Below are 23817 nucleotides of genomic sequence, written 5' to 3' on the forward strand. Positions count from 1 at the left end.
TTCTTTTCGGTAACTACCTGATTCTTTAGTCCATGAATGTGCACGAAAGCTATTGAATCAAAATAAAGAAAAGAAGCACGGAAGCTTGTCTTAGCTGCCTTTTTCTTTTTTTTTGTCTCACGTAATTAATGTATCATGTTCTGCAGGTTAATGCTAGTGCTCAGTTCTGTGGGGTGGCTGAAATGGAGGCGCCTGTTGATTTTGACAAGAGTGTGGATTACTGGCAGCAGGATAAATGGAGTGGTCAGTTCCCTGTCAAGTGGCACATCATCAAAGATGTGCCAAATAGCCAATTTCGTCACATTGTGTTGGAAAATAATGACAACAAGCCCGTGACAAACAGTCGCGACACTCAAGAGGTACGTGCTTGATTGATATTGAGATTTAAATAAGATTTTACCTATACAAGCCAGTCTGACTTGGTTTTAGAAACTGAGAAAATGGATGAATCTGAAACAATCTATCCAAGCAGCTGGTTCTTTGTAGGTATGCTTAATGTCATTTGCAGATGAAATTTTCTGTGTGTGTCTGACCGATTAATATGAAAATTCAGGTAAAACTGGAGCAGGGTATAGAGATGCTGCAAATTTTCAAGAGTTACGAAAACGATACATCCATCCTAGACGATTTCGATTTCTACGAGGATCGACAGAAAGCAATGGAAGAACGGAAGGCCAGGCAGCAGCAAGCTAGCCTCCTGACGACGGTTGCAGCAGTTGGTGGGGTAGTTGGCGAAAACGAGCACAGAACAACTGCTGCTGCTTCTGTGCTGTCCAATGATTTCATGATAAAGAATATGTCCAAGAGTTTTGCTCAAGTTGTAAAATTGGATGACGCTAGTAATAATCGTAACAAAGAAAGCAACTTTGTCGTCGATGGTGGAGCTAGTTCTGCGACCTCTGATGCTGCTACTGCCAAAGTCAAACTTGATGATGCTGTCGTTTGAGCATCCTATATTTTTCAAGTCTCAAATCGTTTCAAGTTATCGTATAATATGTCGATATTGACGGGGTGAGAGAATGATCAAGTTTGGAGTTGCAATGATGGCTGGGCAAGGTTGGTGTATCATATAAAGGCCGTTTCTTTTCTTGTTTTTTGCAATGTTTAATTCTGTTGGAGTTTCTGGGTCCATATTCTTTTGAATTAAGAGGACTGGTAGGAGGAAGTCGATGGTTGAGTGTAAAATTATATTTTTTATGTTTCTTTTTTGCAGGAAGGTTAAAATAAAGATAATAAAGTTGAAGGTTTTTTTTTTTAAAAAAAAATTATTGGTTCCATCGCATACAATAATAGTTTTATTATGTATATGTAAGAGCTATCGGCTTTTTATCTCCATATATAGCTATGGAATGGAAGATTGGGTTGTAAATTCTGAGAAACTTGGCCAAACCTGAGAGAAGCATATTCAAAACTAGGGCAAAATTAAACAGTTGGTCCCTAATATTTAATACTAGTATTCGGACCTGCGCTACGCATGGAATTTATTATAATATATATTTTTTAAAAGAGATTAAAACTTATATCTTCATTAGAATAATAATTAATAAATAATTATGGATGTATAATAGTTTGACGATTATAATTGGGTTGAGCTTCAATTGCTAATCGCTACCACACACTTAAATCCAATAATCATATGAAAGAGATAAAAAATAAGTTATAAAGTTTCAAGTATCATTAAATAATAAATAAATTTAAATATTATAATCAGAAAATCAAAAAAATAATAAAAAATACAAATAAAAAATACTCAAACTTAAGAATCGCATCAAAGAATAATAACTTAATTTTAAATTTTCTCAATTAATATTTGGTCAACCCTATAATTTTATCCCTTGTTATTAGTTAATTAAAGTCGATAATCCCATATCTATCACACCAAGAAATTCATCCCCTAAATATACTAAAGCAAACATAAATCAAACATATACTAAAGCAAACATGATTCGAAGTTTGTATATGTCATGATTGAAACTCTATATAAATTCAAATAAACTTTTATTATCCCATAAATCTTAAGTTTGTTTTAATTATTAAATTTCAATTGGATCTAAATCTATTCGTTAACATAATGTATATATATTTTTTTATGTATAAACATGAATCCGAATTTAATTGAAATTTTTTAGTTTTTTAAATATTATTTAATTTAACATTAAAAATGAAATTTTTAATTTCAAAATTTTATATAACAACTTAATATATAAGAAATTTATAGTGAATTTTATTAGTTTCCATATATTTATATATAGTTTTGAAAAGAAAAGGTATTATTTTTAAAGTCAAGATTAATCTAAAAACTTTGTTTTTATTTCACTAAAAAGCAAATATTCATTATTTTCTTTAACGTATTGTGATTCTCATTTTAATTTTATGTGTTATTTTATGATAATAAATTTAATTTATTTATGTAATTTGTCTTGATTTTCAAATCAATTAAATATATTTAAGTTTATGACTGAATAAGAAAGAAATAATTATGAGATTATGTAATCAATTCACAATGATTAGACTTTTGATGTTCCCATTGTGTATTATTTATATTTATATAGATATTATTTAATATATAAGTTCTCCTACATTAGGACTATCATAAGATAAATTTAAGATTTATTGTATTAAATTTGTTCCTAAATACATGAATAACTAATATAGTCTATTACTTATCATCGAAAAAAATAGTCTATTACTGATAACTAATTGTTGAAGAAATTCATATTTCAAATAAACCTATATATATATATATTACATGTTAATAAAATATATTATTTAATCATTAGTTTTTATCATAATATATTTCATCAATTAATATATTTTATAAGTTTTTGGTCTTTAATATAACAAAATAAAATATGAAAAGTCGAATTCTATATATAATATGATGGGATTAGTATAACTTATATTTAGTCCATATCATTTTACAAAAAGTGTGATTGAGTGACTAAATTTTTAATTATATTGAAATATATTTTTATTTTGGATAATGCATTTAATAATTGAGAGTTGATAAGAAGCTGATACATGGCAGACTTATCCTGAAATGGAATTTCCTTTGTATAATTAAACTAGTATTTGGGCTCGTGCGTTCTGCACGGATTAATATAATTATCAATCAGAAATTGTGAAATGAAATTAACATTAAAAACATACTTATTATTTATTTTATTGCCTTGTAAAAATAAAAAAGGATTTGACAAATGAAAAAAAAAATGAACAAAATAAAATAGTAAATGAATGTTTAGTGAGAAGATTATTATAAAAGCTTGTATAAATCATTACTTATATCTAGCGATTTACAACGTAAATAAAAATATTGAAATTATATTGAACAATAGATCTTATTTTTTTAATAAAAAGGCTATAATAGATCTTAAAAAAGAAAACTATTAAATTTATCTTTCACTGATCTAATTTTGATAAGTGATAAGTAGTAATCATTTTATCGATTTTTCTTCACTATTCTTTTGATTTGCAATATAAAGGGAACTGGAACCACCACCATATTTTAATTGGTAGATATTCTCATTCTTCTAATAGATAGAAAAAAAAACATCGTAAAGATAATAATATTATGTTATAGATGATAAATAACAAATTCAAAATTATCAATGTGATTGGAAACTGAAAAAACACCTCTTAAATAAAGAACATCTTTAATCTATTGTAAGAAATAACAACCTGCACATCGCACAATATGAAACACCTCTTAAAGATATGTGATACTTGGAATATTAACTATCATTTATCCAAAAAAATTACAATTAACATTAGTAATCATGGCATACCTTAATTTGAATACAATGGAATTGATGTATACCTGAAAATAAGATATGGCAATTTATATTATAATCCAACGAAAAAAATATATGAATCTAGAATAATCAAGAAAAGCCAAAATTCAAACACCTAAAAGGATAAAACAAAGAAAATGCATGACCAAAAAATGTTAAAAATATTAACAAAAATTATTGTTACCTGCTAAACGTAAGAACAAATTAAGAGAAAAAGAGAGGGGGATGAAGAGGATTATATTCTAATAGTAAAAGAAAAAAACATCGGTAATATTAATATATAAGATACAAATCAAGGGATAGACGTGATAACTTTCTTCCAAAATTGGGACAGATTGAAAATTTTAATAGGAAAAATAATTACAGTTAAATGAGATTACTAATATATAGAATTTATAAAATACTTAAATTTAGGGATATTTAAATCAATCTCTTAAATGAATTATTTAAATATGATAATATAGTATTCTAATTTTAAGTTAGACAATCTCAATTTGAGTTAGGCAATTCAATGCCTATTTATAGCGAAAATGGTAAATTTGTATGTTATAAAAGATTTATAGCGAAAATGGGTAATTTGTAAGTTATAATAGATATTGTTTTAGGCCATTTTAATATACATATATTTTTATTCCAAAAAAATATACATATATTTTAATTAATAATATTTGTATATTAATTTTGCCTTTAAACAGTGGCAGAATTGATTATCTTTTAAATTTTGATTCTCATTGTATATTAATTCTGCCCTTAAACTATATATTAATAATTCTCTTTGTAAATATAGAAAGTAGTTTTTTTTTCTTTGATGTTAGAAAGTAGTTTTTTTTTTTTTATCAGTAGAAAGTAGATGTTATTGCATATATTTAACATGCTATTATTATATATAATTAAAAAAAAATGTATTAATCTTTGATCTTTAAAATATTATTAATGGACACCGATAGAGAGAAAAAAGTTGTATAGATATTTTTATATAAATTAGAACATTGATTTCTGTATATATTTGACATGCCTATTTAACGAAATATTTTTTATATGAATGGCATGAATTTAGGAAGTCAAAGACCATCTCTAACGTGTATAAAATTTTGTATATGCATTGTACGTATTCAAATTACTGAAAATAAATATGTACGTGAACGGTTGATAATATTCATTATGCATAAGTGCACGATTTTGGGAAGTTAAAAAATAACTTTTCAATGTGAAAAATAACTTTTCAATGCGAATAATTTTAAAATTCAAATTAAATCTGCATGTGAATATAATCTATAACTATTTTAGAAAGTTAAAAGGAAATTCTCTGTGGGTATAATGAATTGTTATACGGGATTAAATATAATTCTTTATGTATATAATCATCTCAAATTAAAACTTATGTGAAACTTTCCTTTTACACCAATATTTTTGTCTAATAACTGAAATTAAGACAAAATATTGGCGTCTTGTTTAGAACTCATTGTATAAGTTTGGAATATAAAGGAAATGCAATTAATGCATGTATGGAAATGGAATTAATGAAGAATTTGCAATATCATCTTTAATTTTAGTTGCATGATTTGCAGACTTTCTCCACCCACTATCCATATAAAATATTTAGATTAGACTCACAAATATCACAATTTTTAGAATGAATTTTTATAATAAGATTAAAAAAGTAAAATTTTTGGAATATATATATATATGTATGCTGAGTATATATAATAATATAAATGTATGTGATATATGATGAATATAATTTAATTTTGGTCATATTATTTTATGATTGGCAAAAATGGAAAAATCGGAATATATGTATATTTATTTATATTTATATATGTTCTAGGTATATATAATAATATATATGTGGCATGTGATGAATATAATTTAATTTTGGTCTTCATTATTTTATGAATGGTACAATTAAGCCACGGCATTTTTAATTATATTATAATAAAGTACTTTTTATTTTGGAAAATATATTTAATAGTTGAGGATGAATATTGTGCTAACACGTGGCGGAGTTTTCCTGGAATTGACTCTTCTTTGTATAATTACTTTGATAGATACGGTAAAACCTCGATCTCGATAAATTAATAATCTCCTTAAAATAATAATTCTTTTTATTCGAGTCGGGATCCACGTGATAAATTAATAATTCACTAAATTTATAAGATAATACAATAAAATAAATTCTTATAGATCTCATTTGACATATAAATTAATAATTCATAATATGTATCAAAATATTTTGTACATAACTAAACTAAGCAAGTTTATGAAAATATGAATCTAATGTTACTTATTTTAAAAAAAATAAATTAATATCACCTTAAATCCCATCTCCAACCTTTCTTACTTCATTAAGAAAATCCAGTGTAGAGTTCTCATTTATTCTTAATTTTTAGAGGATTCACCATCTATCAATTAAAGTTTATAATGCTTAAAATAATTTGCAATAGTTCTTGACTTGACATCTATTTTCCATGTCGAGATTGCAAAATTCATTACATTTGAAACATTAATCTTTTATAAATTTGGGTTCCTAATTTCATAACCCTCCAAACGATTTCGATAAAATCGTCGATGATAATGCATCTTAAAAGCTCGTATGAGATATCTATGGAATACTGAAATTAATCAATGAAAACATATAAATTTAATTAATATAGTGATTAATACTTAATATATATAAATTGGCGTTCATATATATATCCAGATCAGTATTCACATTAGAGATATAAACTATATACTCTATAAATTATTAATTTACGAGATTAATTAATATCTGGTTAAATTAATAAAATTTCACGGTCCCAACATTATTAATTTTTAGAGGGTCGACTGTAAGGGCATAGTTGTTGAATCGGGATACGTTTCGCGTATTGTTTTCCCTATTTTTGTATCGAGATTTATCGTAGGATACGAGACACATTTTTTATAAGATTAAAATATATAATAGAAAAGATATATTAGATATTAATTATCGAATAAGTAAAAAAATAATTAACATTAATCATCTATCATGATATAATACTATAATGTAATTTATTCGTAAGTATTGTATCAATATGTCATATCCAACAAAAAAAAATGCCATTTCCATATTGTATCAATATGGCATTGTAGTGAGCCGGGACATGTTGGCCTAATGGTTATCCGGAGACTTTCATTCGGGAGGTCATGGGGTTGATTCTCCAAGATCGCAGTTCTTAGAATTGCTTGGGTCAGTGGAGGACTACCCCCATTGTGTAGTCCAAAAACCGTTGAATAAAAAAATGGCATTATAGTGACATGTGGCAATTATCCACGTCATAGTCCACGTGTCATGTTAATTAAGATTGGTCAAATGTGCCACATAAAATGCCTACTAGGCCATGTAAAATGATTTAACGCAAATTGGTGTTGGCATTTTTTAACGGTGGAGGGTATAATTGTTTAACGTAATCGATTAAGAGGATGTATTCCTTCAATTCAAAACATTTAGTATTTTTGGTGGCATAAATTAATGGTCTAAGAGAGGCATAAATTGTAGTTTTTCTCTTTTTTTTAGAAAGGTTGAAAATAAAGATACTAAATTCAAAGTTTTTAATTTTTTTGGTTCATTTAAGGGATGTGTATTAGAAAATGGATAATTTGCGGGTGTCCGACCCGTTTATCTACGATGGACATTAGTTTGTTCCTATTTGCAAACGGATTCGGGGTATTAAAGTTGATATCTGACTCGAATTCTTGTAGTATCCAAATATTACGAAAGATTTCGACGGGTATACAATTAGATACCCAAATTTATATAATTGGGTATTCGATTGGATACCTGTGGATATTTTATTAGATATCCCTTTAATTTTAACTTTTTTTACTAAAAATTTAAATGAAGTCGACGGGTTTTTTTTAAAAATATATTATTTTAACTCAAATTAAATTTATAATCGGATTTATGGTAATATGTGGGTAACCGATACTCAATTCGGATGCTACGATTTTATAGTTTTAAATCCGTTCGGGTATCCAAATTTTCAGGTATCCGATTACACAAGCTGGATACGGGTACCAGAAAATAATGAGATAACTCCGTTGCCATAATTATTATTCAAAAGTATTATTTTTATTATGTCAATGTCGGACACATCAGTAATCTTCATAGTCCTATAAAATATTTGCGTATATCCTGTTTTTGTTTTAGCCATGGAAGATTGGACTTTGAAAATGACATGAATGATGGAATTGTGTGGATTATCTATATGATCCTATCCCTATCCATAGAAGAGACAACTGGGAACTAGAACCTCATCCATAAGTCCTTGGCAGTTTTTGTTGATTAACGGTAGATAATTGAATGCTGACATGTCATATGAATTACCGTGCAGAAAATTACAAATGTATTTAAAAAAAATTATATGTAAACATTTTGATACGAAAGGACAATTGGGTGAACATTTGTAGTCCGACCGGCAATGGGAATGCTGGTCGGACTACTTAATTAAGCTTAATTGCACCGGCATTGAAAATGCCGGTTAAAGCACCAAACCGGCAATAAGGCTGCCGGTCCAGTTCAACAAGCCTACAACTCGGAATGCGTTCAACAAGCCTGCAACTTGGAATCCAAGTTGTAGGATTCCAAGTTGCAGGCTTGTTGAACGCATTCCTAGTTGTAGGCTTGTTGAAGGTTTATTCCGAGTTGTAGGCTTGTTGAACTGGACCGTATTCCAAGTTGCAGGCTTGTTGAACGCATTCCTAGTTGTAGGCTTGTTGAAGGTTTATTCCGAGTTGTAGGCTTGTTGAACTGGACCGTAAATTTTCTTTTTTGTCAAGACCGGCAGCCTAACTGCCGGTCATGTTATTTTTTTTTTTTTTTTTAATTTTAACGCATGACCGGCAACCTTAATGCCGGTCTTGCTTCAAACCGGCAACCCCAATGCCGGTCTTGCTTCAAACCGGCAACCCCAATGCCGGTTTTGCTTGCTAATTACGGTGATTAGTGGTGATTAGTCGGACCGGCATTGCGAAATCCGGTCCGACTCTTTCATGTTCACATACATGTACTTTTGTACACAAAAGTAATGTACCCGCCCCGTTGATGTTGACGTGGCAATTAGCATTGACTCAAGTTCATCATCAAACCCAAACCTGATTAACAGCCATTTTTGAAACCAAAATCAAAGACAAGAAGGTACCTCACACTGCGAAATCTAGCAAACTAGCTAAGGCCGACTCACAGCCAATCATTTTTTTTAAAGGAAAAATTCAAATCAAAAATCACATTCACTTTTAATTGTTACTTTCTTAATTCTTCAATGGTTTGAAAATTCAACACAAATAAATTTATAATAATACAAATGTGAGTGATGTTGGATTATAATCAAACATTGGGCTTAATATGTAAAACGATCATATATTATAAGTTGTCGTAAAGTTACGTCTACGAATGTGAAAAGGATTAAAATGGATAGTGTAGACTTTTATGTACCAATTAAGATGTTAATCGGAAATGTAGGACCTAAAGAGTAAATCTAATTTATTGATGGACTGAATTAGATTTACGGAAACTTGGTGTGGTTCCCGGAATAGATTAAAAGCAACGGTAATTGTTTTTCATTCTATCAGAGAAACAAAAATCCAGAGATCCCGTTTTAATCGAGTTCTGGAAAACTTCATCGCAATAATCGACGACAATCATGGCATCATCATCTGGTACGCTTCCGCTATGTATTGCTATCGATTTTTATTGTTCTACGCAGGATTTAGATTCCAACAAGTGAATGTCGTCATTTAGGTCCATAATAAAATATTTAACCCTAATAAGAATAATGCTTCTGAATTCTAAGGTGATCATGGACAATTACACAATAAGAGTTTCGTGATGTGATGTGATGCTTAGACCTTCTACTCGATAGTCATGTACTTAAAGCGCTTGCATTTGTTAACAGCTAGCCGATGGACGAACACAAGCGTAGATATGAATCGAACAAAAATACATTTATTCATTTATGTTAATTTTTTTTTTTTCATTTTCGTTCATGTTCATATTAACTAAAATTTTAAATTAAAGGTGACAATATATCTTAATGATCATTTGATCGTTCGTGTTCGTTCGTAAATTAATCATTTACAATTAATTCAATTTGAAATACGATGATATAGGAGTTTATAAATCGTGTTCATTTTTTCATTAACGAAAAGAAACATGATAATTTTATGCTCATATTTTAAAACTCATTTGATATCAATCTTATTACATTTTTGTGTTCAATTTTAGTTTATTCGGTCAAATATGATTTTTTTTAAAAAGAAACTTTATTTATGATAATTTATTTAAAGAAAATTGCAATAAAATTTAATTAATTTATTATTTTAATTAATATCTATATTTAAAAAAAATTAATATGCATGTATCTTTTAAAATTTTTATTTAGGAGACTCTTTTAAAAAAGACAAACTTTTATTTTTACTCTAAGTATATATATTCTTGCCATACATACATATATGTATTGGAAATAAACCACATAGATATTAGAACATTTTCAATGTAGGAGTCTCTCATTTTTGTAACAAGTTTGATCCATTAAAAGAAAATTTTCTTTTGTGACATATTCCCCACGGATGTCTTAACTATTCGCTTTATCAAACTTTGTTAATTTAATTAAGTCTTTTGTTTCGCCATGTCAAAGAAAATACAATAACGACAAAAAATAAATCTCAAATCTACCAAGTGAGTCTGATATATAAAATTTATTTTGAGCTTAAAATTCGAAGCAATTTTTTTTTTAAGTTAATTCGAAACAATTAGACAAAATTACACGTGGTCGGCTATTATTAGTTAAGAAAATACTACAATAAGTATTAGTATTGTATATACTAACAAAGCATCGTATAGAATAGAGAAGAGAAGTCGTTTGATCCAAAGTTCATGGAAAGTGAGAAAATGGTTGCCTTGATTCCTCCGCAAACCCAAAATTCCTAATCTACGAATCTCAACCCTTTTTCATTTCATCAAATTTCGACGAATCGAACGATTCAGTTGTAGACGACAACGAGGATGATGATGATGATGATGATGATTAGCACAAGCAGCAGCAGCAGCAGCATCAGCTACAATGAATCTATGTATTTCAGTTATGAATTTTGGCGCCATAACCCTTACGGTGGAGGATGGGCTACCCTTTTCGCGCTCTTCTTCATACTCATTTCCCACTTCTTCATCTCTCGTTTCTTCAATTCCCGTCATCGATGTCCATCTCCGTCACCATCGCCGTCTTCTTCCTTTCAATCGTCGTCTTCCCCATCCTCGCCATCAGGGTATGTCTTCTTTAATCTGGGTTTTGTTCGTTTTATTAGATGTGTGTTATTTCGATTTTATACTGACACTGTACCCTGCTATGTTTTTGGTACATTGGTTTGCTCTTGCAGGGTTTCTGAGATTGTTACGCGACAAGACTTAAGCTTCCTTATCGAAAGTTTAGATGATAAGGTCTGTCGAAACGAGAAATGGGAAAATGTTATTGACAAATCAAATCTAATTCTTTCTTACAGTGCCAAATGCTGCAAACCTCAGGTTAGCAACTTGCACTTTTTTATGCCTTTTGTCTGTAATCTCCCACCTTTTTTGTTTCCTCCTTAATTTGGTATTTCCTCCTTTTGTTTTGACAGGACGGTGGTCCATTGAAATACTTGAGTACCACTGTATTTGAGGATTGCTCCCCTGAATTCCTACGGGATTTCTACATGGACAATGATTATAGGAAGCAGTGGGATAAGACTTTCATCGAACATCACCAGCTGCTTTGTGATCAAACTAATGGAGTTGAAATTGGCCGGACGGTCAAAAAGTTCACACTTTTGACACCTAGGGAATATGTATTGGCTTGGAGATTGTGGGAGGGAAAAGACAAAACCTTCTACTGTTTTGTGAAGGTAACTATTCTGGGCTACTGAAATCTTCTCTCTGGCCTTACCTATTATTCGAGTCATTGTTGCTTACTGGTAAACTTATTTCATATTATCTAAATAACAAGATGATTTAGGTAAATTAGTAACTACATTCTGAGCATTAATGATAAGTTTTGTGTACTAAGGGTTTGTTTATAGATTTATTTTATAATTCTAGTATATGTACTTTCAGTTTAATTCCATGTGAAGAAAGGGGAACTATTAAAAAGTAGCTGAATTTGTTTAGGTATCTTTTTGGATCACCAGTTCTGTTAAAGTAAAACTGCATGTTTACTGAATATAAACATGGAAATACTGTATACGACGACATTTCAATGATTAGTGATCTGCAAGAAATGCCAGTTTACAGAAAGCTTGCTCTTGTAGTGTAGAGCTGGATCCTTTCAATCCTGTGTTAAAGTAGCATAATTTTTACTCTAGCTTCTGTTCACTGTCATATGTAGGAATGTGAACATCATTCTGCACCAAGACAAAGAAGATATGTTCGTGTTGGACACTATAGATCCGGTTGGAGAATCAGAAAAGGTTAGTATGATTTTATTATACAATTTCCGCATCCTTGAGAATAAAGTCCCAAGATTGTACCATTGAGCTGCTACCGTATCTCCTTGAATTTTTCAATGGTTTGTTCGTAGTTGAATGTAATTAATGAGTTTTGATTCACAATGTAATCATTGCAGTGCCAGGACGAAATGCCTGTGAGATCAAAATGATTCATCAGGAGGATGCTGGTTTGAACGTGGAAATGGCCAAATTGGCTTTTGCAAAGGGAATATGGAGTTATGTGTGTAAGATGGATAATGCCCTCCGCAAATACAACCCAGGTCCTGTTCAGAGAAGCCCATTTGTTACTGCTGTCACTCTGATTCAAAAGGTTAGTAAATATTACACCTCGAATGGACTTCTCTCAAGTTTTCAACCTCTATGTTTTTATCATTTTCCTTCAACTGGTCTTTTCTTTTCTTTTTAAAATTTTCCTTCGTTCGGTCCTCTGTGGAGTACTTTTTGGCTCTGGCAACGACACATTCATGAAAAATTAAAAGAAAATGACCAAGTCATGCCATGTGTATATCATTTCTTACAATCTAACTATTTTTCTTTGATTAACTTCTGCCATATGCAGGTCCCATCTGAATTAGAACTAAAAAACATGATGGATTCAACAATTACTACCCCTGCTCTATCAATTGATGACTGTACTCATGTCAGTGCGGGCAAAGAGAAGAAATTCTTGAAAAAGCCATCTAAATTGGTTCTTGCAAATGGTTTGTTGCTTATTGGAGGTGTTATTTGCTTGACTCGTGGTCACTCGTCGCTTGGTGCAAAAGTTGCCATAGCTTATGTTTTGACTAAACTGAACAACCGTGGTGTGCCCTCAAGCCAAAGCAGGCAAAATTGAGGTATGACTTTGTGGCATCATCAGAATTGATTTGGCAGTTTTGGTCAAGGACAATTTAAGCATGAAGTTTGTATAGAATGATAACATGGGGAGGTCGCAATGGGGAACTAAATATTTGTTCTTTACTTATAAAGGTCTTTTTAGTTTAGGAGATCAAATACTTTTTTTTTTTTTTTGTTTATGGATATCAACTGGAAATAAAGGAAATTTAACAGATAGTTTTACCTGAATGTTGGTTTGGATTGTGGAAATGAGCTTTATAAGGTGGTGTGAAAGAGAGCAATGACCCAGAAGAATTGATGTTGCTAAGTTTGGTTGACAAGAAGATGTGGTAAGAGAGCGAAAAGCAGTCGTTAAAAGGAATTTGGAAAAGAGAATGAAGGCAATTCCATAAGCTTTTGTTTTAGGGTATAGATGGTGCTTTGCTTATTCCATCATCTTCTAAAATTCAAAGACTTGATTTCTGCAGATAGATGGTGTGGTAAGCACTAGAATTAACACTTTTTTTGGGGCTATTCATTAGGGTTACACCCACTATATTCCATATCAATTGTTTTTGTTCCTAATGTGATTTGGTTGATTTCTTGCAATCTCATACTACACAACAAGTACCTTGAAAGCTGTGATTAAACCATCTTCATTGTCTCATAAATACTTTTTGTTTGAAGATAGATTGGTCTGTTTTAAGGTATATATGTCATACCTTAAACAGACCCGTCATAACTTTTACTATTATTAAAGCAGAGTAACTATTTATCCATCTCGATTTTGTACATCCATGTACATCCCTGCATAATACGATTGTACGTTATTAGTAATGTACAATCATATTATGCAAGGATGTACAAATACACGCCTCCTATTAAAGCCCAGTATGTCGAAACTCTGGTACCAATATCGTCATCGATAAACTAACGTCATATCGGCTGAACAATTTCTAACATCTGCCCGGTCATTAAATCGCCAATTACATGACGACATGTGGACACTTATTCGGTGACATCTTTTTGAGTTGTTGTGCTGTCCAATTTCATCCCCATAGTTGTTTCAAAATGATTCTTAAAATTCGGGTTAGTATAACACCAACTTTTCTTCACTTTTTCATTTCCCTCGACGGTGATAAATTTCCCCAAGGGTGTATTTGTTATGGGGAATATGACAATATAGAACAGTTGAACAGTATTGGATATTTTCTTGTTCTATTTTGTGTTTGGTGTTTATTGAACCGAACTAGACATAAATATAATTACTATTATATCCCTATGTATTGGTTTAAGTTATGGACATAAATATAATTACTATTATATCTCTATGTATTGTTTTAAGTTATAATTTATCTCATTTCATCATTTTAATTGCCGATTTGAAAAGGAACAAAAATAAGGGCCATATTGACCAATGAAATTTTTTTGAGGCCTAAAACGTCATTTCAAGTTAACTTCTCTCTCCCTCGTAGATCTTATCTATTCCGGTAATGGTTAAGAAGATTAATGGAAAGTGGCGAATATTCATAGATTTCAAAGACTTGAATGAAACATGCTTGAAAGACCATTACCCCTTGTCACGCATTGACATCATTATTGATGCTACTGCCGATCACGAGCTCCTCAATTTCATGGATGCCTTCAGTTGGTATAATCAGATCATGATGCTCTTAGAAGATATCCTAAAAGTATCATTCATCATTGACCAAGGGCTATATTGCTACGTAGTTAGGCCATTCGGTCTCAATAACGCTGGGACAACCTATCAACACCTTGCCAACCAAATTTTCAAAGCTCAAATTAGCCAAAAAATGGAAGTATACGTTGACGATATGCATGTTAAGAGCATCACGAAGGAAGACCACGTCCAAGACTTGACCGAATCCTTCAATGTTCTAAGAAAGTACAAGAAGAAGCTCAACCCAAGAAAATGCGCCTTCAATGTTAGATCTGGGAAATTTCTCAACTTGATGGTCTCCCAAAGAGGCATTGAGGCCACCCCTAACAAAATCAAAAGCCATCATGGACATGACCTAACCTGAATGCATAAAAGATGTCCAGAGGTTGACTTGACGCACTATTGCCCTAGGCTGATTTATGACCCGATCAAGTGACAAGTACGTGTCATTTATCGATCGAGACTCTCATAAAAGGCAAGAACTTCTTGTCACGATCCAAAAACCACCCTGATCGTGACCGGCGTCTTAACCTACTCAAGCGAGATTAAGACAAGCCTATTACTATTTACGATTTCACAAGTATCAAATTATTGAATAATATATCAATTAACTTAAGAAGTCATTACAATTTTGCAATTTAAACTCTACCAACACGGAGTAGCATCTAATTCAGAAAGAATGTAAATATTATATAACAAATGAAAGAAGTTTGAAAGTCTTCACGCGCTTCCTCGAGTTGCTTAATCTATGTACTGCAAGAAAAATTAAGTAGTATTTGGATGAGTGACAACGCACTCAGTAAGTATCAAATACAAAATATAATAATATGAAGATAGACTAATAATTTGTACACCCAAAGAAGTTTCGAAATCGATTCGAGATTTCACAAACTCGCTTTCTTCCCAAAACAACGTGAATATATATGTATATATTCTAAAACCCAATAGCCCAATACTCACCAAACCGAAACCAACTAAACTTAAAAGATTCCCAGAACACTCAACAAACAGACACTCTTACCAAATCCAATGAAAATTCTGACATTTAACTCGGTCGGTCGGACGGCACACGGTCCCTAGATCAAGTCTAGGAGCAAGTCGTCTGCCCTTCATGGCAACGACGACAAAGTCACCCAATCCTCGATGATAGCAGTGACATGACCCAACAATAGATAGTCTAATATAATCAGTCTATGACCATAACCTATACATGTACCTGAAAATCAAATCACAACCCCATTTCCACAATCTGCTCCCCAACACATTTCACAAACCAACTCTTAACCGGATTCTCATAAAACCAACCCATAACCCCATATATCAAATCAATTGACAATAACAATTTATATTAACACAGTTCCCGAATACACCATATCCGTAAATATAAAAAAGTATATATTTATAGGTACCGACTATGGACCAACGGTTTATAAGTAAACCGTTATATTATTATATGTTGTAGTCGATACTTACCTTCTCCGCGACGCAACTCCTATGTCGAAACACACACCGTTCACATGCTACTACTCGATTTCTTAATCACACTTTCCAACCCGATCTACGTCACCTAAAATAGTTTAGAGACGTTATCACTACTTCTCGTAATCAATATCAATTCCTATACATCTTATATAGGATATCATGAATGCATGAAATGCAGCCTAAGTGTCATACTGAATGCACACAACTCTATTTAACAACACATCACAACAAGCCTTTACAACAAATTATACATCATGTAATTTCAGGATGAGTACATTCACCAAATTTCAAAAGTGTACATTCAACACAATTTATTTATGTGTTCAATTTCATATCACATTCAAAGACACGTCACAATAAATTTTTAATTCTATCATGCTTATACTTAATGATTAATATATGCATAATTCTAAGTTAAATTATAAATATTAATGTTTAAATTTGGGGTATGACACTTCTAGTTGACAGAAGAGTGTAGACAAGCTTTCAGACACCCCAAATACCCCCACCCCCCGGTAGCAGGCCAAACCAAAGGGACATGTGCCTCTCCTTGTCTACCTAGACGTATTCGAAGTTGATGTGAGTGATGTCTTTGTACGGGACGAAGGTCTTTTCCAACGTCTGGTCTACTATGTTAGCAAGTTTCTCTAAAATGTCGAGACAAGGTATATTAGAGTCAAGAAGTTAGTACTGGCGTTGATTGTGGCTGCCCGAAAGTTGCATCCATATTTTCAAGCCCATCCCATTCATGTACTTACTGACCAACTACTACAAAAATTTATGCATTATTTAAAATCTAGTGGCAAGATGATCAACTGGGTCGTCAAACTGGGGGAACTTGATATTTCGTATCGCCCTCAGCCAACCATCAAAGGACAACCTCTGATCGATTTCATCGTGGAGTGCACTATCCCGGTTGAGCCTGTCCAACAAGACATGGCTAGAAATGCAGTTTCTGAAGAGGGGGTAGTGTTCGTTGCCCCCGAGAAAGTGTTTTGGAATCTTTGTTTTGATGGGGCCTCAAGCTCGACAAGGAGCGGGCCAGACATCGCCGTTACCAATTTGGAAGGCTTTAATATTGAATACACCCTCGCCTTAGATTTTCCGACTACTAAAAAAGAAGGCGAATACGAAACTATGTTGGTTGGATTACAGCTAGCCCGAGCCCTTTGAGAAGAAAACTTATGGATCTATTAGCGACTCCAAACCAGTTACTAAACAGGTCATGTGGGAGTATGCGTCCATAGAAAAGCGAATGGTGAAGTACCTCGAAGCTATACAAAGCTTATTATGCCTCTTCAAAGAATATGAGATGCACCATGCCCCAAGGGACGGAAATGCTAATGTAAATATCTTGTCCAAACTGGCGTCTAGCGAGCTCGATGAGTTACCTGGCTCGATATACTCTAAGCGATTAGTCATCCCGAGCATCGAGCACTTGACAATAGTAGTTAGCGATGATCCAGACAACTGGACGACTCCCATAAAAGCTTATCTGGTCCACGGGACATTGCCGGACAACTCTTAAGAAGCTAGAAGATTGAAAATCGGGGCAGTTAGATATACGATGATTGATAGTACACTCTACAAAAAGTCCCACACGACCCTGATAAACTCTAGATTTGAGAGTTTATAACTTTCTTATATTTGTTGTTTTGTTAATGAATCGAGTATTATGATTTAGTTTGTATGTTATTACGTTGTTTCGTGTTCGTTTAGTGAAACAATGGGAAGTCGAGGGTCAAGATTGAAGAAAGTTGGTGCTGCTGTGGCTAGAACCGGCGCAGCTGCACCCTTGAGATAGAAAATTTGGCGCAGCCTATGCCTGAACCAGCACAGCTGCGGAGAAGCAGAATGGGATGAGCACGCGACGCCGCAGCTGCAGCCACACCCGGCGCAGTTGTGGCACGACGGCAAATCAGTCCTATTTTCGACTTGTTTTTAAGCCTAAGTATAAATAGAAAAGTAGAAGAGGGTTGTTATTATTCAGAGAACTACAGAGAGAGAATTCTACGGAGATCTTTACCACTTTCAATCTACGAATCGTGTAATTCTTCTACTCTATGTTTTTGTTTAAGATGACTATGTGTAGCTAAATTACTCGTCTTAGGGCTGTGATGAACCTACAATCTAGTTGATGTTTTGATTTAAGATTCATACTCTAAGTTTGCTATTGAATTCAAATTTTTCATATTATGATCTTAATGCTTTCAATTGCTTAGCAACCAATTACATGACTAATTCTCCTTAACAACAAACGAAAGTGTGAGTTTTGGAGTAGAACCTGAATATGGAATCGCATGTTTAATGTATTCACAAGAGTTGATGAGTTAATTACTGTTAGCATAGACATATAGCTAATAGACTTGCGAACTTAGCTCGACATAGAACTCACTGCGATTGCTTTACCTTCTAAGACCATAGACATATAGGGTTAGAGTAAAGTGGTTAGGGTTAATTATCATAGACATATGTTTTTAATTGTTAATGAGTATTGGGTAATTGGAATAATATAACATAATTGAGTATGACTTTTATCGGAACAACGATGATGATTGTAGCGTAGTTACAAGCCCTAGGATTCTCTCATCTCTGATTCTTATCGTTGTTATTTGCTTTTATCTTTTACTGCATGCTATTACTTTAATTACCATTGAAATTGATTTTTTGAACAAGTAAACAAAAGGGATAATACTTTAAGTAGTTAAATTAATACAATTCTCTGTGGGAACGATACTCTACTTCTACTTTATTACTTGTGGCGACGCGTGCACTTGCGTTTACAATTTATCCCAACACCCATACCTCAAATGCTTAAACCTTGAAAATGCAAATTTGGTTATGAATGAGGTCCATCTAGGAATTTATGGACAACACCTTGGCGGCTGAGCCTTGGGATACAAGTTAATATTACATGGTTTTTACTGGCCGACACTACATAAAGATTCAATGGCTTTCGTTAAGAAGTGTGGTTAGGAAAAGTGATGAATGCCAGCGACACGCCTCGATTCCAAGACAACCAACCGAATAGCTAAGTTCGATTTTGTCACGGTTACCCTCTGCAGTATGGACATCGACATCCTAGGACCATTCCCTCAAGCTATCAGACAAAGAAAGTATATTGCTGCAGTGATTGATTACTTCAACAAGTGAGTGGAAGTCTAGACATTGGCCAACATAACAAAAGCAAAGATGGAAAAGTTCATATGAGAGTCCATAATCTGTCATTTCGGCTTGCCATGATGTATAGTTTCGGATAACGACATGTAGTTTGCAAACTCAAAATTCAAAGAACTCATGGAGTTCTACAAGATAGAGCTCTGATTCACGTCCGTCGCCCATCCATCCGCAAAAGGACAGATGAAAATCACCAACAAGCCTATACTCAATGGGCCGAAGAAAAGGTTGGATAAGAGCCAACAAAAGGGAGAGCATCTTTATAGTTTAGCTAAGCTGACTGTTTTTGCCCAATGTTTTCTCTATCTATTTAGTCCTTTATGTTGAGTATGCATGTCACGTGTATCCTATATGGACGCAATTAACGGGAGACAAAGTTAATAGAAAATTGATGACACATCAAAAATCATTTTGACGGTAGATATGATTTTGTTAGAAATTTAACAGTACAGATAAACACTTGGTAAAAAAAATTTGTGAGGTATCGACTTATTAACTAAAGTCAATTTGAGATAAAAAAAAAAGTAATTATTCCCACCAGCTTCATTAACAATTTCTTTCATCTAGTTAATAACTTTTCTATGTACTCCAATATCTAAAGAGTGCACTAAATGAATAAATGAAGTAAAAGACTCATATTAATAATGTCAATGTCTCTTTTATTTTATTTCAATTTTTGGCAAATAATTCTTTTTTTTCCCTGGTGATTGAAAATGGGAAAAGGGACAGATGGAGTCTGTGTCTGTGAGTCTGTCTATTTCATCGACATCTAACAAAGGCAAACTTGGGGTACAGTACTTTTGTGTACTTTTTCGGAGGGAGGTGAACATCAAATAGCCGGACCGGAAACGGCGTTTCCGGTCCAACTAATTGTGATTAGGGAGATGATTAATTAGTTAAAACCGGGATTGGCGTTTCCGGTTTTAAGTTAAACCGGTAATGCCATTACCGGTTTTAACAAAAAACCGGTAATCCCATAACCGGTTTTAATTAAAACCGGGAATGCCATTACCGGTTTTTGATAATATTTTTACATAGTCTTCTTCTAAATAATCACGAGTAATTACTGTAAAAATTTCGTAGGTTCGGAACATATATTTTAGGTTATATTAGGTTCGGAAGATTTAAAAATAAATGATTGGTTCTGAGTTTAGGTTCGGGAAAACCGGTTCTGTACTGAACCGAACTGGTTTTAATTGAACCGAACTGGTCTGATTTAAAAAGTACGAAATGACAAAAGTAGCCTTTGACCAAAAATCTGACGCGTTAATTTTTCTGTAATTATTTTAAAAACGAAGGGTAAAACAGTCTTTGAACATCAATTAAGGGTACGCTGGTAATTTGACATTAAAACTGGTTTTAAAAAACCGAACCGAACCGAACCGAACCGATTCGGTTCGAACCGCGTCTTCTTCCTCGCGACAGATCGCGTTTTCTCTCTCCTCTTCGTCGCTCTGTTCTTCGCCGTTCTCGCCGATTCCGGCGACTTCGAGCTTCAAGTCCGGTACCGTTGGACTCGTTTCGACGATACGAACACGATGGTAGCTTTAGATTTCTCTAACTCGGCCTAGATTTTCCGTAATCGTGATTTAATCAAATCGGGCCGACGATATTCCGGCGACGTCGAGCTTCAAGTCCGGTACCGTTCGACTCGTTTTTTCGATACGAACACGATGGTAGCTTTAGATTTTTCTAATTCGGCCTAGATTTTCCGTAATCGTGATTTAATCAAATCGGGCCGGCGGAATTAAGTTTAAGTAAAACCGGGAAAAGGTTTTCCGGTCAAAGCCTTTGACCGGAAACGGGAAACCCGGTCAAACGCTTTGACCGGAAACCCCAAACCCGGTTTTTCTTAAACTTAATTACGAGTAATTAATTTTTAGGACCGAAAACGCCGTTTCCGGTCCGACTACAAATGTTCACCTTTCCGTCTTTTTCCAATCAAATGTTTACCTTATTTTTTAAAAAAATATATATGTAATTTCCTCGGCAAACTTGTGGAAAGCAAACGAAAGCAGTTCAAATTCCATTTGGAATGGAATACACATCATCGCCTTTTGTTGCTTACATCAATTAATGTGGGTCCCCAACAAAGTTTGGCCTTAATTTAAAGAGTGTGATTGGCCAACTTCTTTCAAAAAAGATCTAATGTGATCCATTCGATTATTTAATGAAAATATGAAGTAAACAAATAATTGGAATGAAGTATTCCTTTCGATCCACTTTAAGTGTAATGAGAATTGTGAATCCTATAAAAATAATTAATGATAGAAAAAGTTATATGTAAGTTCATTATTTATAATTCCAAAATCATAAATATTTTTGTAAATAAAATTATTAATAAAAATAGTATGATGATAAGACTGTAAAAAATAACTCAACTATACATAGATTTCATAAAACGATACTTGAAGTGGATTAAAATAAATTTCATTACGTGACACTTATAATGAATTGGAGAGAATATTAACTTGTTGTATATATAACGTGATTTTTTTTTATTTATAATAATATTGAAGTGAACTTGCTATATATATGACGTTAATTATAATTCAAGATATGTAATGCTTGGTGTAATGATAATTTTTTTTCGTTATATGCTCGTCTCTATGAGGTTCCTATGTCGAGAAGATTGGACTCTATACAACCTGCTGTTATGGTTTACTTGGAAGAACCGAAACCGTGCCTGGGCAGATTTCGTTTGTGCCACGCCTCTTTTGGACTTCACCCAAGCCAAAAAGACCCTATCTGAATTTTCTGCAACAGCTACCAGCAATAGAGCGATCAGGTAACAGGCCACCAACTATTCCATGGCGCCCTCCCTCTCCTGGAACTCTGAAAGTGAATTGTGATGCGGCTCTCTTCGTCAATCTAAGAAAATGAGACTCGAGTGTGATGATTCGAGACCATAATCGGTCAATCTACTTTCAGTGACGGATCTCTAGACATCTATCAGGCCGAAACTATGGATATCCATCTTGAAGTCAATCTTGCCATCTCAGTTGGAGTAACCAACGTAGTGATTGAATCGGATGCACTTATGCTAATCAAAGCACTGAACTCAAATGACAGTTGTTTCTTATCGTGTCGGGAAATTTTGTTCAACATTAAATCACTTGTGTCTAACTTTATTTCCTATTCTTTTGTTTATGCCGTAAGAGATAACAATCGACTTGCACATTCTATTACTAATTAAAAATCGAACGTGAGAGGACGATTATCATCCTCCATGTATCAAAGTGCCGATTTTGACTAAATAATGAGAATTCCCTATTATCTTAAAAAAAAAGTACAAATCACCTCTGGACACACTTATTTCCCGAGATTTACATGAAGTAACATATGAATTTATTAACTTGTAAAAACTTTACAGTGTTTGTGCAGCGATGTTTATTTTACCTTATTCAGAAGGCAAAAGAGTTTTAGTAGGGGCATTGCACGTGTGTTCACTTACAATATAAACTGTATGTTTTTTTTTTAAATACCTAATACAATGTATCCATCCAAAATTCGCAGTTCGCTCCACAAAAATCGAATTCATGATTTTTCGTAATAGACAAACGCTTTAATTAATTGGCCACATCCTGATTTCGTATACCTAACTATAACTGATAAGATAATTCTTACATAAGAATTTTTCATGAAAACGATATTATGTTCGGAAGCCTGCATCCAAAATATTATTTTTGTTACAATATATATATATATGTGCGCGCGTGCGCGTGCCAAACACATGCTCTTTCCGTTCCTATTTAAGTGTCATTTTTGATAAAAAAAAAATTTCCTCAACATGTGTCATTTAAATAAATTTAAAGTAAGAATGGCATGTTTTCCCCATTTTATCCACTTTCTTAATTATGTCTACTTTTCATTTGATATATACATCAAACAACTTAGTTTAACACATAATTTTTAATTTATTTTATAATCAAATTTTATAAATGATTATATAATATTCATCTACAACATACGTATATTTGATTAGTTATTTGGACAAAATAACGTATGAATCCCATTTAAAAATTTGGCCAAAATTAATTTGACCATCTATTTTTTCAACACATTTTGTATTGTATATACATCAAATATATGTCAAACTTTATTAAAATTATATTAATTAAATTACAATTTCCATCCTAAATTTCTTAATCCGTGTGAAATCTAAAAAATGATGATATACAAAGGACGGACGGACGGAGTGTATAATTAGAGCTCTTGAATTAATTTATAGTTTTTGAAATGAATAGTTTCATATGTATATAGCAATAGCAAAAGACTTGCTAGTATTAAATTAACGATGAGAAATGAAGGGAGACCCACCAACCACTTGACACCATAAAATAGATTGGATTATTATAGATCGATCGATGACGA

General features: G+C 32.7%; 1 protein-coding gene across 1 annotated transcript; it reads left to right on the top strand.

Annotated features, from left to right (window-relative positions):
• The first annotated feature begins 1043 nt into the window (after positions 1-1043).
• LOC139884793 (uncharacterized) lies at positions 1044-13122 on the top strand. Its single transcript, XM_071868774.1, has 8 exons — positions 1044-1056; positions 1214-1217; positions 11184-11328; positions 11424-11479; positions 11555-11687; positions 12167-12248; positions 12404-12597; positions 12847-13122. The coding sequence occupies exons 1-8, from the start codon at positions 1044-1046 to the stop codon at positions 13120-13122; spliced, it is 903 nt and encodes a 300-aa protein (XP_071724875.1).
• Positions 13123-23817: the final 10695 nt, after the last annotated feature.

This window comes from Rutidosis leptorrhynchoides, unplaced genomic scaffold, assembly GCF_046630445.1.
Source record: "Rutidosis leptorrhynchoides isolate AG116_Rl617_1_P2 unplaced genomic scaffold, CSIRO_AGI_Rlap_v1 contig602, whole genome shotgun sequence".
Taxonomy (NCBI): domain Eukaryota; kingdom Viridiplantae; phylum Streptophyta; class Magnoliopsida; order Asterales; family Asteraceae; genus Rutidosis; species Rutidosis leptorrhynchoides.

Coding starts and splice junctions, on each gene's coding strand:
- LOC139884793 (XM_071868774.1), top strand. Junction 11,480..11,554: donor TTTGAGGATTGCTCCCCTGA/ATTCCTACGGGA, acceptor ACATCACCAGCT/GCTTTGTGATCAAACTAATG. Junction 11,688..12,166: donor CCTTCTACTGTTTTGTGAAG/GTAACTATTCTG, acceptor TGTCATATGTAG/GAATGTGAACATCATTCTGC.